Source organism: Rattus rattus, chromosome X, assembly GCF_011064425.1.
Source record: "Rattus rattus isolate New Zealand chromosome X, Rrattus_CSIRO_v1, whole genome shotgun sequence".
NCBI classification, from domain to species: domain Eukaryota; kingdom Metazoa; phylum Chordata; class Mammalia; order Rodentia; family Muridae; genus Rattus; species Rattus rattus.
Genome location: NC_046172.1, coordinates 95,760,402 through 95,779,294, shown reverse-complemented (window position 1 = coordinate 95,779,294; position 18,893 = coordinate 95,760,402). Strand labels below are relative to the sequence as shown.

Sequence of the window (18,893 nt, the reverse complement as noted above, 5' to 3'; positions counted from 1 at the left end):
AGTGCACATTCTGCTTTACCATGAATAGGAAAGCGTGTATTTAAAGAAATTAAGCTGGACATAGCCTTTTGGCTCCAAATTTTTTTCCCATTGATTGCCCCAAAATTCTCCCCTTCTTCTGTTTTTTAAAGTTTTATGACAATTTATAAGTACCAGATACAAGCTGTTGAAGGTGTAAGCTACAAGAGTTAGAAGGGAGGAAGAGAGAAAGGACCAACAGATGCCAAGATGAGTGTGTAGATCACTACAGAGTAAATGTGTATCAGTGGGGATGGATATGCCCCCCCCTTTTCCCCATCCTGGTTTACTTTTTCTTTTCTGTTTTTTTTTCTAGTGTGAATGGAACCTGGATTGTGTAAGCAAGTGCCATTTTGGAGTTAGAGTCCCAGCCATTAGCTTATTTCTTAATACAATGAACCATTTCTTTCTTGCTAGACATTCAGGGAGTCGATAAAGATCACTGTGGACTAACAGAATCTGGTTCTTTAAATAGATGTGGGGTCAAGACAGGATCTCTCTATGTAGTCCTGGTTATCCTATGTAGACGAGGCTGTCCTCACACTAAGAGACCCTCCTGGCTGGTGGGGTTAAAGGCATTACACTCAGCCCGCCCTGCTTCTTGTTTATAGCTCTGTATTCAACACAGTGAGTGCTCAAGCATCGGTCACTAAATTTAAAGATCTGCTAAACCGCATCTAAACCAGTTTACATCTGCGATGCCTCTTTACAAAACAAACAAATCCACTAACATTGTTCAGAAAAGATGAGATGGGTTTGAAAGGAAAGGTGATCTATTTTTCAGTGCATTCTCATTTGAGGAAAAACCTTGAAATGAATTCAAATATATAAGGGACACGTAAACAGGCAGCTGCCAGCCTTACTAAGTCCCTCGGTTTGTCTCTCTGCTACTACTTATTTATAAAGTACGCCAACTTCTGATGATAGCTGTTGACTGAAGAAAAATATATGATTCAGTTGTCTTATCAAACTCCATTAACTATCTATATAGTTTCTTATAGAATTCGCATAGAGTGAAAAATACTTAAGTTTCTACCTTGACACTGTTCTCCAGTTAATGACAATTTGGGGGACGATGACTCTCCTTCCTTACTTCCCTCCGTCTCTCTTTTGTATCTTCCTCACCCTTTCTCTACACATCTGACCAAAATGTCTAGATTTGGCAGCCCCTATCATGGAACACTTTTCATAGAAAACTTAGTGAAATTCTGTCCTTTTTAAAGCTTAGGCTTACCATTATGGCTTCAAATGATTAGACATGAAATTCTGAGTTTGATTTATGGTCAATGAAACTTAATTCTATGGCCCCAGGCCTGAATGTTGGGATGGCAGAATCCCATACTGGAAAAATGCAGTTTTCCAAGTCAATGAGGGTGATTAATGAAGAGGTTTTTCTTAAATTCAGTCCGGAAGATTGAGCTCTTGTGCTCCCTGGAGCTGAAAATGGAATACCGAGGTTGATTGTTCCTAGCACTAAATGATTAGTGACAGGATTTTGAAAGTCACCATAACAATAGGTAAAGTGAAACAATAAAAACCAAGACTTAATGAAAAGAAAATAAAACCACTGTGTCTTGGAAGTAGAGACTAGATTGCCTCGCTTAGGGCAATAATTCATGGAAAAATCAGTTTCGAGCCATTTAAGTAAAAACAAAGTTAATATAAGTGTTTTTTTTTTTTAAATCTAGAGAAAGTATTTTGTTCATTCACCCAAAACCTTAAAGTGGGAATGATCCATTGAGAAAAAACAAAACAATAATTAAATTAAATTAATATAATAAATTAGAAACTTAATAAATAATAAGCTCTTTTTTATACCTTAATAGCTTTTTTTAAAGTGTACATTGATTTTAGTTTTTAAAAATGTTGGATATTATACTACGACTATTTATGCTGTGTGTATCTGAAAATTGTCAGTGGAAGGTGGAGTCAATGGACACGAAGAGAGAGATGTGCAGCACACAGAGGAGCAACCATGCACCGTGACTAGGGAAAACCAAGTCACTGTGAGAGAAAAAAGGATGAAGATGCACTGAGAAAAGGAGTGATAAAAAAACAAAAAGGCCGAAGAGATGGACAGAAAGGAGAGCTAGAAGGAAACACATTCTTAGTTCATGAAAAGAATCCCAGAAAGATAGGACCAGCAGACAGGAAGCTCTGCAAGTAATCTTTGAGCCTGGCTGTTGTTCACAGCTGTAGAAAAACAAATCTGAGGGCTCACTGAGTAGAAAATATGTGCCACTGTGCTAAGCTTAGCAGTGTGCTGGACACTAACAGCGACAAGAGAAGAAATACAGTAGACTTCCTAATCTCTAAGAACTTATTATGACTGAAATGTCAACTGGCTTCATCGTTTTCAAAATGTAATCTCTGGGAATGTAAAACAGATGCTTCTGCTGCACCAAATAGGAAATAGGCTGTTTTGTTTTAAATTGTATATGATTTGTTATGGTTTGCTTTTCCTCCTCTTCTTCAGTTTCTTTCCTGACAGGATCGCCCAAGCCATTGTCAAGCTGAGGATGACTTTGAACACCTAATCCTCCTGTCTTTACCTCCTGAGCACTGAGACTAGAGGCGTGCCAGCATGCCTGCCCATCCCTTAATTTTAGATGATAAATACTTCATGAAGGCATTCATATATAACTTTCCATTGTACCTTCACAAATCTAGGTGTGGTTAGCACTCACAGGAGGAAATCTCTTTGGTGATTAAAGTCACTCAGTAGTGGCCTAATCTTAGTTTTTGAAGCTATTAATTTGGCTCCATTGTCTCAGCTATTTGAAATCAGCTCCTAAATATTTTTTTTGTTTTTTCTTTGTTTGTTTCACGTTTTAAATTCAATGCTATTTTGTTCAGCAGTATCAGAGTGGGAACAATCAAAATAAAACCATACCTCCCACTCTCACCTCTCAGAACACAGTTATGTAATAAAGCACGTTATTGAAACACTGATCTAGAAAGTGATTTTTCAATAGAAATAGAATGTGAATTGTAAACAAAGTCAAATATACTCCTATATAAAACTAAAAAAAGCTCAATAGACTCTGCAAAAGACACAACGTGAGAATACATGGGATATATCAGCTTATGACATAGAAATATAAGGAAAATAAAATTAAAACCTCAAAAGTAAAAAAAAAATGCCCCAAATCTTATTACATAAAAATGGTAAATATACGTAAATGGAATTTTTTCAAAAGCTGACACACATGAACAATGGGACAATATCACCAGGGAAATTCAAATTCAAAACCATAAGAAGATATCACCCCACCAGAAGAATGGTTAAGATCAAAAAGACAAAGGGTAGCAAATACTGGTGACAATGTGGAGAAAAAGGAACTCTGGGACAGTAGGGAAGAGGGAAGAATGAAGGAAAGCAGGCTAATAATTAGATAGGAGCAAGAGGTTTCTGTGTGCTATGAAAAAGTAGGATACCTACAATGATAATATGCAAATAACATTTTAAAGCTAACAGGAATCTTTTGAATGTTTCTATCAAGAAGATCATTATGTTTACTCTGATTTGACATCATGTAATATATTTTAAATTATTATTTCTTATAATGTGCATGGTGTGTGTGTGTGTGTGTGTGTGTGTGTGTGTGTGTGTGTGTTGGGGATAACGTTTTTTGGGAGTAAGTTCCTCCTTTTCTGCCATGAATTCTGGCATTTGAACTTGGGTGGTCAAGATTTCACAGCAAATGATTTTCCCACTGTGCCAGCTAGCTTACTGTACCACTCAGCTGTGATATCACTACCCATAAATATGTATAATTGTTGTGTCTGATATAGCCTTCGGGAAAGGGGTCATTGACCCTCAAAGGAATTGTGACCCACATGCTGAAAATTGCTGGTTTAGACAAATGCAAGCAAAAATACTATCCCAAATAGGCAATCAATATACAAATTGTCTATGAGATATTTTATAGTATTTTTGACATGCCAGCCTTGAAACTACATGTGTATTTTATACTTGCCACACATTCCAGTTTGGACCAGCAAGTACCCAACAGCCAAATGAAACTAAGCCAAATGTAGCTACCATGAGAAACAATGATGATCTGTGGTATTGTTCCCTCAAACAGTGCATATCCAACCAAAAATGATTTAATTATATGTAGATGTGTGGGTTTGTACACATGAGTCAAGGTACCTATGGAAGCCCGAGCAAGCACTGGATTCCCTTGAGCTGCACCTACTGACAAGGATACTGAGAGGTGAACTCTGTCTTCTGTGTACACATTCTACCACAGAATCATGTGTTCAGCCCTCATCATTTCTTGCTTTTAACCTAACACAGAATAAAATCTAAAAGTCACTTTTCCTGTGTTGCTGAAATATAGAATACTGTCTTTTGCAACTTGTCTTGTTGCAGTTTCTATTTGGATATGAAGAAAGTTAATTAAATTTGCTATATAGACAGAAAGCACATTTCTCATTAAATATTATTGCATCCTCAGGGCCTGTGGATTAGTTGCACACTGATGCTTGAGATACATGGATACTTCCAGTTGAGCTGCAGAACAGGTAACTCCTACATCTAGCTCTAGTGAATGTCTAGCTGATGAAGAAGATCATGTGAGGACTTTTTAAAACTAAGATTATCATTTCAGAAGTCTAATTTAAATATCTGGTAAGTTGGGCCTGGAAATATGAGTCTTTAACAAGTACAGTAGGTTCATTTCTGGGTATTCAATTCTACCTGCCTGTTTCTGTACCAATACCATGCAATTTTTATCATTATTTCCTTTGTATTAAGCTTGAGGTCAGGGACGGTGATTCCCCCAGAAGTTCTTTTATTGTTGAGAATAGTTTTCACTATTCTGGATTTTTGGTATTCCAAATGAATTTGCAAATTGCTCTTTCTAACTTTATGAGTTGGAATTTTGATAGGTATTGCATTGAATCTGTAGATTGCTTTTGACAAGATGGCCATTTTTACTATATTAATGCTACCAATCCATGATCATGGGAGATCTTTCCATCTTCTGAGATCTTCTTTGATTTCTTTCTCCATGGTCACTTGATCTTTGACAAAGAAGCTAAAACCATCCAATGGAAAATGGTGCTGGTTCAACTGCATGTAGAAGAATGCAAATCAATCTATTCTTATCTACTTAGACAAAGCTCAAGTCCAGGTGGATCAAGGACCTCCACATAAAACCAGATGCACTGAAACTAACCAAAGAGATTATACAAAACACAGTATAATACAGAGAACAGGCGTCATGAATTGATGGGCTATCTGAGACGTCAGTAAACTTGAATGTGTGCACTTGTTGGAGCTCATTTTGGTGTTTCAAATAAAATTACTCACCCTTGGCCAATTTTTTCAAATCTTGTATATTTCTTCTTTGGGTCCCCAACACTCACAATGCTTCCTGAGAGAGAGAGAGAGAGAGAGAGAGAGAGAGAGAGAGAGAGAGAGAGAGATTGATTTTCTTTTAACAGTAAAAGTTATGATATCAAAGTCAATAACCTCCACAATTTATATGAAAATACACTTCATTTGTTTAAAATACATTGAAATATATTAAAGTGATGATAATAACCCATAATGCTTGTATTAAAAATTGCTGATGTCTGGGAAATAAGAAACGGACTGACCAAAACTCAGCATTTATTTTAAAAAGTTATCATAAAATCAATATTATAGATTAGGAAATTAAAATACCTAAAAATTGTACCTATGATTTTATAATATAACTTTTCTGAATTGGTATAAAGACAAGAATACTACTACACTTAATTTCACAAGATGAATACCTATCAAGTAATTAATGTTCACTAGTTCCACGCTAGGGGCATGGTAAATGGGGATGGGTCTAATGAATATGTTCAGCCATAAAAGAAGACACACACTGGTACTGGGATGACAAGTGTGTACCATAGGCAAACCCTCTGAGTGTGGTGTTGGGGATGAAAACCACAGCTTAATGAATGCCAGGTTAGCACTCTACCAACTGAGTCCTACTGGGTTTTTTCTTTATTTTTATTTTTTATTGTTTGACGGTTTTATACTAGTTTTGCTTTATCCTTTTCTCCTCTCTTCTTTCACTTTCCTTTGGAAATGAATGCTCACGTTTCAGTTGGATTTAGTATGACACATACTGTAAGAGTTCCTATAATCCATTGTCTCAGGCAGCGGTGCTGTCAATCTATCCTCTAAGCAGTCTGGTGAGACATCTGAGAATCGTCTTTGAATCATCCCTTGCATTCACTCCCTGCATATGAAGTTTATTTAATGCTAAGTTTGTATCTGTTTTCTTCCTTGATCCCTTCTTTTCGATTCACTCCTTCCTTAATTCTACTGTTTCTGTCGGATTCCCCTCATCTTTTGTTCAAACATTCTCCTAATTGGAATTCCTTTTACCAGGCATTGTCATGTCTATGCAGGCTCTGCACCTCTCTCAGAATGCTTTAAGTATAGACCAGGTCAGAGGAGTCTCTGATTTTAAACCACACACACCTGACCCCTATAATTAAGGGTCAAAGTTCTGGCACCAAGTTCAAGGATCACCATAATTTAAAATTGCATCTTTAACAGCTAGAACCTTATGCTCTGACCAAATAATATTAAATGTAACTCCTGAGCAGCCCCTGTTTAGTAGTAACAGTTAAGGTGCCTCTTCTACATAACCAGTAAAAAAAAAAACTTTAAGCATAATTTTTTAAAGAGTATTCTTATTTTTACTTTTATGTATGAGTGAGTGTGTGAGACAGAGAAAGTGCATGGTGTATGTGTGTGTGTGTGTGTGTGTGTGTGAGAGAGAGAGAGAGAGAGAGAGAGAGAGAGAGAATGAGAATATGTCACATGTGCAAGGAGGGTGGGTAACCACAGAGGCCAGAAGAGGGCATTGGATTTCGTGAAGCTGGAGTTTCAGGCATTATAAGCCACTCAATATATATATGCCAGGAACCAAACTCTGGACCTCTGAAAGAGTGACAATTTTTCTTAAACTGATGAACTATTTCTTCTAACTCCGAATCTTTATCCAAGTAACAGAGAATCATTACAGTGTCTAGCTATGTCTCTTAGAGTGTTGCTTCCACACGGCTTCTTTCTTGGTGTCTTGTAAAAGATCAAGTGAAGTCTTTTGCAGTCTACATTCCTAGAACATACTTCTCATGTTTTTCCCCAATAGAAGCTCCTGCTTTACAGGCTACCTAGATGTCACTTCTAGGATGCCCATGTCCCTTTGAATAAGGTTAATAGTCATTTTCCTTTTCTCTCTACCACTAACTTTCTTTCTATCACCTCGACTGTTTTAATGACAGGAACCCAGTCCTATTCACCAGTATAGCCTTTGTGTTCTTATACTGTACAAGCTATAAAATATATCAAGCACTCTGTAGGTGCTTGTAGAATTAAACACAAGTAAAATTAGGCATTACCTTTTGCAAAAAAGTCCATAGTCCAAGAAAGGCTGAAGAATATATTTTATTTTATTTGAGTTATATCTCTAGAGTACCACCAACTTAGTGATATGTGGGTTGCTATTCTATTTTTCAAATTGTCTAATGGATCTCCACATCACTAAATCCATCTTTCGTCAAGTCAGTTATTAATGGGGAAGTGCCTGGATCTTTTTTCTTCTTTTGATGAAATGATGATTTTAAAGTCACTTGAAACCAGAGTGTTATTAAATGGCTTATACTTTTCGGAGAACGTTTTGCTACGAAATTGCTGAGCAAACTCTTTTCCATAGACTGATCAAAAAGCAAATAAGCTTTAGCTCAAACCACTTTCTGAAATGCAACCAATTTCAATTGGCAGGGTTCAGTTAATGAGGCTTTATGGTAGTAAATTATTCAACCGTTATTTCCATGGTATGTGGTGTTAAAAAAATCTGGAAATGTATCTTTTCCTGAGGATTCCTAGGAGACAACCATTTTGATGAGATTGTGCTTCAGAATTTAACTGCTGTCCAATTAAATGGCGTCCCCACATCTATCCTTTACTGAAGGCTGTGCTGCCATCTACTGGTAGCAGGCAAATATACAACAGGCTTTCCTTTACAACAAGGTAACAAGATTTTAAAATCTCTTTCCTTAGCTCCATTACAATTTGCTTTTATAAGTGACAACAACAAAAAAAGGTAATGTATGCAGATACAGTGAAGCAAAAAAGAGGTCAACCAATAAAATTCAGTGAAGAAAAACGTGATAGAAATAGCAGAACCATTTCCAACCAATTAAAAAATGACTCATCTTAAAAGTATGAGGTTTTAAGAAATCACTAAGTTCTAGTATTTGAAGATGGGATTCATGCTATGGTTTCAAAAGAACCAACAGTATATTTCCTGTCATATTAAGCTAAGCTGATTCCATCACTAAGAGTTTATCCCTTGTGCATGAAGGAGATTGTTTTGTTTTGTTTTTCTTTTCTTTTCTTTTTGTTTTGCTTAGGGTTTTTTTGTGTAGCCTGGCACTTGCTCTGTAGACCAGGCTAACTTTGAATTCAGAGATCCACCTGCCACTGACTCCCTAGTGCTGGTGTTAAAGGTATGTGCCGCCACCACCACCCAGCTAGGTGGTGTTGTTGTTGTTGTTGTTGTTATCGAGGAAGAGCTTAATAATTCTCTAAATTAATTTTGGATATCTTTGCTGGTGGATTGCAAAAAAGCATTCGCAACTTAGAATGCTAGGGAAAGGAAGAACAAAGAGGAGTAAGTGGTCGTGGGGCTTAGAGGAAGGAGGTTAAACAGAATTTCCTGCACTTCACAATTGTGCTGACTGCCCATGCCTTTTCAAAGGCATGCTAGCATTCAGGAGTTTCCTTTATTTTCCAACAGACCCAGACAGACCACAATGAACATGCCAGACCCAAGCTATCTGTCTATGTAAAACTGAAAGATGATCTGTGCACCCCGGCTATTAATGATTCTTTGGTCTGGCCCCTACCATCAGTATCTGAATGGAAGATGAATTGCCTGGTCGCTCTGTGGTTTGGCTTGCCCAGCTCCTAGCAATCACATTCTTGAGGTTGAAGATGAGGATGATTAAGTCGAAGCTGCCAGTTTTTTGTCTTATTCTCATAGGGTTCTCTCTCGTGTAGGTGGCAGGGTGTCCCTGTACTTCTCTGCCTCCTTCCCCTCATCTCCATTCCTTTGCCTCTCAGCACAGGCTCCTCTACTACCTCCTCAAAATTAATTTGCACCTTCGACTCCAATGACGTCAATGACGTCTGTGGAGGTACCGCACTTATGAGATCGTCCTCAGCTCTAAGCATCCTATCCTACTGGAAGGCCACTCTCACTCTGTAATGATGGCACATTGGAACAAAATAACTTTAAACTAATTATTGTTGGATTCAACCTATTTGAATGTATTTATTTAATCTTCAAAAAAGTCTCTCATTCTGTTGGGACTATTAATATTATTGGAAGTTCAGAGAAGGTAAGACACTTCTAAAGGGATACAGAGTTTGTGGTATGACTCAGACCTCGTTATCATTTCAAAGCTCATCCCAGTGCACCTCACATTAAGAGTTTGCCTCCTGGGAGTTGGGGGTTTAGCTCAGTGGTAGGCGCTTTCAGGGCGCCAAGGCCCTGGGTTCAGTCCCCAGCTCGAAAAAAAAAAGAACCAAAAAAAAAAAAAGAGTTTGCACTCCTAATGAAACAACGAGCATTTGTTGAGTTCCTCACCATGAGCCAGATATATTTGCTGAGGTTTTCATTGTCATAATGCTATGAAAGTATCATCATCATCATCATCATCACCATCCCAACTTTTGTGGATGAAGAATAGAGAAAAAGCAAAATTAAATAACAGGCAGAGACAGAAATAGCATTGGTAGGTCATTGCTTTGAATATAGGTCTTTCTGTCTCCAGTATCTGTCCTCTTATGATACATTCTACAGGTGAAAGACTGAGACCAGGCAAGGTTAAATGACTTCTTTCTGGTAGCCAGTGTGCAAAGGCACTGAGGGGCCATAAAGAGGGTGGAGCATAGAGGGACTGGGAGGTCTGAACTTGAGATGCATACTTCTTAAGAAAGCTTTTTCCATTTCTCTGTAGGTTTTCCTTGGCAAGATTCATAAGCATAAAGGAAAGCTGGCAGACAGAAGTGGCCTCATTGCTAGAGGGAAAACGATTGACTCTGGACTCTGATAAGAATAATTTTTTTCTTTACAATTAATCCCACTAAAACTTAGTTCTCAATAAGACAGTTAGGTCAGCAGTTTCTCCTGTTTGTCCTGTACTCAGATGCAGAACAAAATAAATAAGTCAGAAAGGTCCTAGCCATAGCTGGGTCCATAGGTCCTAGCCTAGCTGTCACAGTTTATAAGGAAAACTGTGGCTCAGAAATGTAGTACCTATTTCTAAGCTTTCTTACGAAATGTATAAATCTATGTTCAAGACAATGAGTGTACTGAGGTTCAAAAGAGACACCAGAGAACAGTCACTTTGACTAATGCCTGACTGTCAGATTTGAAAAGTCTAATGTAATCTCTCTCACAGTTCATGTCATATGTACAAAACAAAGGAAGAAATGTAGTGATTATCTGAATCACTGAACTTCATTTTCCTGGTGATTCTTTTATTTCTTTCTTCTGTCTGATACATGAGTAGCTGCGTTATGCAAAACCAAAGTGGCTAATGGGCAAAAGTGCAAGCCTTAAAGGCATACAGATGTAAGGTCAAACTCTGGCTCTACCACCACTCATTATTCCGGTGACTTGGTCACCTAAGCTTTTTAAAATTTATATTCAGCGTCCTGTAAAATGTAGACATTAAAATCTACATAAGTGACTGTAGAGAAAATAATATATGGAAAGTGGCCACTCACAAAATGCTCGTCACGTAAGAACTATTACGGCTGCGATTACAGCAAATCATGGGCACTAAGGCTAGAAGCATATTTAATCAGAGTAAAGCAAAGTCAGTTTGCTAAATTGTAGCAATTCCAGTTCTGAGTGCTGACAGCTGAACTTCAACCTTGGCTGCCCCAAACATCTCTACTTCAGAAGATGATGGTGCAACATCTGAAGTATTTTGAATGCAATAGACACAAAGTAATTATTCAGGCCAAGTCACAATTTTGCTGTGAAAGGGAAGGGAGGTGGTGTCACATCCTCTGATTCCTAGCCAGCATTCCTAGCCTCGATCATCTAGATGACAGTTGTCCTATATCAATTGGGAAACTAAAACCTGTCTTCAGCTAGCTCCTCGGTGGCAAAATGGCCCCATCGCCATGTCTACAGTGCCTCCTTGTGGCCAGCAAATGAATTTTTCTCTTTTCCTTTGCTCTGTTAGCTAAAAAATAATGTAAAAAGTGACAGCCCCTTTATTGTCTTACTGTCTTATGCTAGTAAATCTTACCATAAAAAAAGACAAACCGAGGAATAAGGTATTGGTAAGAGTCAAACTGGGAGCACTGATTACTAATATCTATCCATTCTGTGTGAATTTAGTAAATACAATCCATAGAAACTTGACATTTTTCAGGTGAGAACTTATTTCATAATCTTGAGTCTTGTGTATTTTGTCAGATTGGAAATAGCAGAAGTATGCATGCACCAATGACACCTTGGAAGTGACTTCTGCTCCTGCGTCCCTCCTCCCCCCTAGATAAGGGGAAGCTACTCTATCTGTGGCTGCACATTTTCTATTGCACTCTATTGAACTTCAAGATTAATTTTTTTAAACCAATGTCTGTCAATGGGGGACCTTTTGGTATAGTCATGACATACTTTAATCATGGAACTTTAATTCTTTTTAATATTGTAATCTTAAAACTTACTGCCTTAATAGATTTTGTCCTTTACTTCTTCATTGACCATTTTGACCATTCTAAGTAAAAATGTTTCATGTCTGTCAGACTAGGACTATGAAGGAGAGAGTAACCTCTCTCAGGAACAGAACATCCTAAAAAATTATTTCATGACTTAAGGAATCATAGAGTCTGACAAGAAGATTGAAACATCCAAAGGATCCATTCTTCTTCTAGTCACTGTATGAGAACTCCTTTCTGACGGAAAAATACTTACTTAGCTTCTCTAGGATCTCCTCATCTGTCATCTTGGATTTTTTCCTTTGCCGATCTGTATTCCTGTACAAAGTACTGGAATTGGCATTCTCAGCAGAAGGTGGGGTGGCTTCTTTATTTGGTGCTGCTGGTGAAGCAATTGACTCAACCACAGAACGAGTATAGATCTGAAAGACAAACACATCCGCCACAATTCCACAATGAATACAGGGTAAGGAAGAGTATGGCAGGAAGGGACTGACACTTCACTGTTGGTAAAGAATGTTAAGGAGCATCACATAGGCTAAAAGAAGTCCCTATCCATGACCTTGCTAATTCTAATCTTGCTGCTCTTCCCTTAGGAATTCTTCCTATCAGGTTCTCACGGACTTATTTCCTCATTTCTACCTCTGTAGTTTTACAAACTTCAAGTTCCATGTGGAGTTATTTTTTTTTCTGTATTATTATTAGCAAGTCATCGAACTTGATAATCTTGTATCTTCAAATCATGACTTCAAAACCAAACCAGGCTCATTTAGTGTTTTTTTTTTGATTGTGTAGTATATACATATAAAACAACAATTATAGAAGAGGTCATGAATTTCAGAGAGATAGTTGGGGGGGCCATGGGAGGGGTTGGAGGGGCAAGAGGAAAGGGTGAAAATGATGTAAATGTAGTACTTATTTATGAAACAAAAATTCTATATTGATATATTGATTTTAGGCTCATATTACTATTAAAATTATTCATTTTTATTTTAATTCATGTCTGTGTATGTATGTGCATATGTTTATGTGTCTGCCGTGGACAGGTGCGGTGGGACCAAAACGTGTGTGGGATCCCCAAGACCTGGAGTTACAGGTGAGCTGCCAACACAGCTTTTGTGAACTAGGGTTCTCCGGAAGTTCGGTGAGTACTTATGACTGCTGAGCCATTTCTACAGCCCCTAGGCTTATATCCTCTGGGAGCACAAGAGACACCCAACAGGTATTAGTTGCTCAATATTATTCTAAAATTGCATTCTAAATGGAAACTTTGTGTGTGTGTATATGTGTGCATGTTTGTGTGCATTTGCACATGCCCACACATGCATGCATGTACATGTGTAGCGTGCACATGTGAACGCTAGTTAATGTCACTCAATTGCTCTCTTCCTCATTTTCAGGGACAGGATCTCTCATTAACCTGAAGATGACTAGACTGACTTTCAGGCAAGCCCTAGGGATCCTCTTGTCTCTATGTATCAAGCACTGGGATTTGAAGCAGGCACTGTTGGAACCAAAAGATCAAAGTCGTGTCCTCATGCTTGTGCAAGAAGCACTTTATCAACCCAGACCTCTCACTAACCACAAAATGCCATATTGCTTTGTTTCTTTAGCCTTGTTTTGAGCCACAGTCTTACTATGTAACACAGGTTGGCCTGGAACTTTGGATCCTATCCCTTCAGCCTCTTAAATAATGGGATTAAAGAAAGCATGTGTTACAAAACCTGTTCTAAAGGCATCTTTTGAGTCATTTATAAACACTCACTGCTTTTTTTCTTTCTTCACTAGGATGCTACTAACAATGTAAATAGATGAATGTTTAGAGCTATTCAAAATGTGTAAGTGTATACTTTAGGTTTGGAACATATATCCAATATTGACATATTCTGTTCATTTTCTAACCTGATAGGTCTATTGTTTGTTTGTTTATTCATTTATTTAAGTATTCATTTATTCTTATTTCTATCATCTATCTATCTGTTCAAAGTGTTTGTTAAGAACTCATTGTATATACTCATTGTCTGTGGTACCATGTTAAATAAGGGACTTTCCACACAAGTATACATTTTGTATAGAACATACGTTCTCCCATCCTCCCACATCCGCTCTTCCCTTCTGCAACTCTTTTCCTTCCCATTCATTATTCTAGTTTGTCGCCCTAGAGCAGTGGTTCTCGACATTCCTAATGCAGCACCACTTTAGTATGGTTCTTCATGTTGTGATGACACCTCCAACCATAAAATTAGTTTCATTGCTACTTCATAACTTCAATTTTGTTACCGGTATGATTCATAATGTAAATATACATGGTATCTGATATATGACACTTGTTGGGGGAGCAACCCACAGGTTGAGAACCACTGCCATAGATAGTTTCACTTTCACTTTCAGAATATTATTATTATATGTGCATCTATGACTATATATTTATGTATATATTTATGCATTGTAATATATATATATATATATATATAATCAGAAAACCATAAATGAGAGGAAACATACCATACTCGTCTTTCTGACTTACTGATTTTGTATGCTCTGGTCTTGGTGCAATGACAGGCGGGGGCTCATTGTCATCTTCTTCCTCTTCCTCTTCTTCGTCCTCTTCTTCAGATACAGGAGGAGCCAAAGGAGGTTCTGAAGCTGTTTTGGTATTCTTCGAAGAACAAATGTTTAAAGACAAGGTATTAACGTTTCTATTTTTCTTCAGAAACAAGAAAACAGAGATGAAATACTTAAATGTGTAGAAATAGGAAAAAACAGATTTTTTTTCTCAAATGAGCACAATGATCTACATTCAGTAGCCAAGAGCAGGGTACATTCAGAGACAAATTAATTTCGTGATAAAATGGACCACAAAATCTACATTATTGTCTTTGTTTTTTATTTTAAATTAATGACTACATTAAAAATCAAATTAACTTACATTAATACTTTGAATATGTATTAAGTAGATTAATAATTTCCTGAATTTTGTTTGTCATGTTTTAAAGGCCAACTTTCTGATAGCATAAGGAGCATGATCCTAAGGCTAGCTATAGTTATGCAAATACTAAGAGTTAAAAAGCTAAGAAATGCTTCTTCCTTGTTAAGCCTCCTAGAAAACATCACTCAGTAATAGACACTAAGATCCAAGGAACATGTTCTTATATCAGTAATTGCTTAATATAACCAATAAAGAGGATACTGGTAATTTTCAATATATGGTAATAACACCTAATAATATCTATCACCACAGTACCGAGTGTTCATATTTTATTTCAAGTTAACATAGTGGGGAAATGTTGGCAAGTTTGTGAATTCGGCATGAGTTAAGGTGTGGTTCTCAAAGTGCTGTTACTAGTGCAAATTCTCAGGGTCCACCCAGATCTATCAACCAGAAACTCAGGCACTTGGAAGTGTCTTATAACAAGTCTCATAGGTAAACTTGACACAGGTTCACATAAACTATGGTATAGGTTTGGTACAGACAGATATTAGACACATGGATACTGAATCACACACACACACACACACACACAAACATAGTTGTCTGAATTGATTTATGTTATAATAGTATTGTACATCTCAGATTCTGTAAACTTGATATGAAAATGTAAATTATTTTACTAATGCATTAATGATCTTATATTGATGTAATAAATATAGCATTTAATTTTTTATATGCTGAATGATGTATGAGTGTATATATGGATGTATGCACATGTGTGTGCAGGTGAGCATGCCTCTGTGTATCTGTGTGTGTGTCTGTGTGTATACGCCAGAGGTCCAAGGTGAGTATCTTCCTATATCTCTCTGTTGTGTAGCAATATCCTTTGAGATAAACTTCTATCTTTCAAAGTTTTGTTAAGACATAGAAAGTTCCAATGGGAGAAACATTCCTTCTTTCTGAGAAACTTCTTAAGCTCAGGAAATAAAGGTTTTAGGAAATCCCTGAAACTGAGCAGATACACTAGGCTCCTCCTTCCTTGAGTTTATGTAAACAGAACTGCTGAGAGACACTCTCAAAGCAGCTGAGCTACCGGGAAGTAGCAGAGATCACTCAAACTGTCTAGAAGCAACAAAACCAGGCAAACTGTCTGTACAGACTCAGATCAACTAAGCCACATGGAATGGATGCTCTACAATCTGTTGAGCTGTCTGCAGGCTGTGCGGTGGACTCCAAGTTTCCAGCTTTCGTGAGCTGTCACCAATGACACGGTGGGCTTTGGTGATGCAGCTGTCTTTGAGTCATTTCTAAACCTGTAACAAATCCTTCACCCATGTTCCTGTAAGTAACCTCATTGGTTCACAGAGGTAAACTTTGGTATATTTCTACTTTGTTCTCTCATTTCTTCCCTATTTGGAGTAAGCAAACATTTATTTTCTCAGGAATGGTGTCACATAACACACTCTCTAGCTTATTCTTTGAGACAGTCTTTTAACTGAACCCAGATAGAGCTTGCCAGCTAGACAGACCCCAGGATCTAACTGCCTCCACCTTTCAGCACTACTGTAATAATAGTAGACATGTGCACACTGCTCCTGAAATTTACATAGGTGTTGGAGAACAGAATTCAGGTCTCTATGCTTGCACAGAAAACACATTACTTAGTGAGCTAAGCCCTGGTAATATTTTTAATATTGAGAATTTTTTAATAAACAATTTTAATTGGCAAATATTCATCATACATAGCCTTGGCTTTTATAAGGACACTTTGATATAAGCATATTACTTATTTTTTCTCCCCTTGGAACTCTTCTCCTCCCCTTAGTCCCCTTGCTCTCATAGAGAGTTACATTTTCTGTTCCCAGTAAGTCCTACTTTTCATATAGTCAGCATAGATTCTTGCTAAATTTTATGTTAAGTATTTTGCTTCTGAACATTAATGAGAAACATGGTTGGAATTCTTCCCTTTAGTAACCACATTGGAAACATAGCCCAGTATAGATAGAGTCTTGTTTTATAGAAAGCACCCCTCTTATCAGGAATGTGTTTCCTGCTTGGTTTTACACATTAACTAGGAAGGTCAGAGTAAATTTCTGTCATCTCTAATCAATCAGAATGTATTTTGCTAAGTCTAGCTGAGCCCACACTATCCTTGTTTCATTCATTTTCTCTTTTCTTTAAAAAAATCGTGTATTCTTTGAGATTTTCATAGGATATAATTTTTAAATTTATTTTTTACTTATTCACTTTATATCCCACTCATGGATCCCCTCTCAGTAACCCCCTCCCACAATCCTTCCTCTATCTCCTTCTCCTCTGAGTGGGTAGGGCCCCTAAGTATCCCCTACCCTGGCACATCAAGTCTCTACAGGCTTAGGTGCTTCCTCTCCCATTGAGGCCAGACAAGGCAGTCCAGCTAGTAGAACATATCCCATGCACAGGCAACTGCTTTAGGACTAGTCCTGTTCCAGTTGTTTAGGACCCACATGAAGACCAAGCTATTCATCTACTACATACCTAACAAAATTACAACCCAATTTTTATAGATCTTAAAAGAACAATTCGCAACTTCACATGGAAAAACAAAAAATCCAGGATAGCTAAACAACTCTAAACAATAAATGGACTTTGGGAGTAATCACCACCTCTGATCTCAAGCTGTACTAAAGAGCAATTTTGACAAAAACCGCATGGTATTGGTACAAAAACAAATACATTGATCAATGAAATCAAATCAAACACTCAGAAACAAACCCACACACCTATGGGCACTTGATTTTTGATAAAGAAGTCAAAACCATACAATGAAAAATGAAAGCATCTTCAGTAAATGGTGCTGGTCTAACCGGCAGTCTCTATGTAGAAAAATGAAAATAGATCCATGTTTATCACTCTGAATAAAACTAAAGTTCAAGTGGATCAAGGACCTCAGCATAAAACAATATACCTTAAATCTCCTTGAAGGGAAATTTGGAAATAGCGTCATCACATTGGTACAGGAGACAGTTTCCTGAACAGAACACCAATGGCTCAGGCTCTAAGGTCAACAATGGATAAATGGAACATCATGAAACTGTAGTTTCTGTAAGCAAAGGACACTGTCAATAAGACAAATTGGCATCCTACAGATTGGGAAAGGATCTTCACCAACCCTTCATCTTATAGAGGGCTAATATTCAAATTTTACAAAGAACTCAAGAAATTGAACACCAACAATCAAAGCCCAATTAAAAAATGGGGTAGAAAGCTAAAAAGAATTCTCAACAGAGGACTCTCCAATGACTGAGAAGGACTAAAGAAATGCTCAGAGTCTGTAGTCATCAGGGAAATGGAAATCTAAAATCTCAGATTCCCTCTTACACTGGTCAGAATGACTCAGATCAAAAACTCAAGAGACAGCACACGCTGGCAAGAGTGTGGAGCAAGGGGAACACTTCTTCATTGTTGGTGGGAGTGCAAATTTGTACAACTACTGTGGAAATCAATTTGGCATTTTCTTAGAAAGCTGGAAATAGTTCTACCTCAAGACCCAGCTATACCATTCCTGGGCATAAACCCAAAAGATGCTCAAACATCCCACAAAGACACTTGTTTAACTATGTTCATAGCAGCTTTATTCATAATAGCCAGAAACTGGAAACAACCTAAATGTCCCTCAACTGAAGAAAGGATAAAAACCAAGTGGTTCATCTCCACAATGAAATACTATGCAGCCATTAAAAACCAGTGCAGGGGAATAAGGGGGGGCAGTCAGGGGGATGTATGGCGAGAATACCCATATGGGGGAGGGGAGAGGAGGGGATGGAGGATTATGGACAGGAAACCGGGAAGGGAAATAACATTTGAAATGTAAGTAAAGAAATGTAAGTAAATTTGAAATGTAAGTAAATTTTAAAAAATTTAAAAAAAAGCAAGACATCATGAAAATTTTCAGACAAATGGATAGAACTTGAGAATATCATCCTGAGAAAGGTAACCCAGTCCCAAAAGGACATGCATGGTATGTGCTCACTTGTAAGTGGATATTAGCCATAAAATACAGGTACCATAGACCCAAAAAGGTAAACAAGAAAGAAGGCCCAAGTGAGAAATTTTAAATCTCACATAGTAAGGGGGAATAAAATAGTCATAAACACAGATGGAGGGAGGGATCTGGCTGGGAGATGGGGATGGAGAGGGGAATGGGGGGGGGTTCAGGATCAA

The 18,893-nt window shown here is 37.6% G+C and overlaps 1 protein-coding gene across 1 annotated transcript in view; it reads right to left on the bottom strand.

The window, feature by feature from the left end:
* Window positions 1-18,893, bottom strand: part of Pak3 (p21 (RAC1) activated kinase 3) — a 111,919-nt gene that overhangs the window by 36,203 nt on the left and 56,823 nt on the right. The window contains 3 exon segments of the mRNA XM_032889871.1: window positions 5,339-5,402; window positions 12,015-12,180; window positions 14,286-14,417. Of these exon segments, the coding sequence (XP_032745762.1) occupies window positions 5,339-5,402; window positions 12,015-12,180; window positions 14,286-14,417 (362 nt within the window).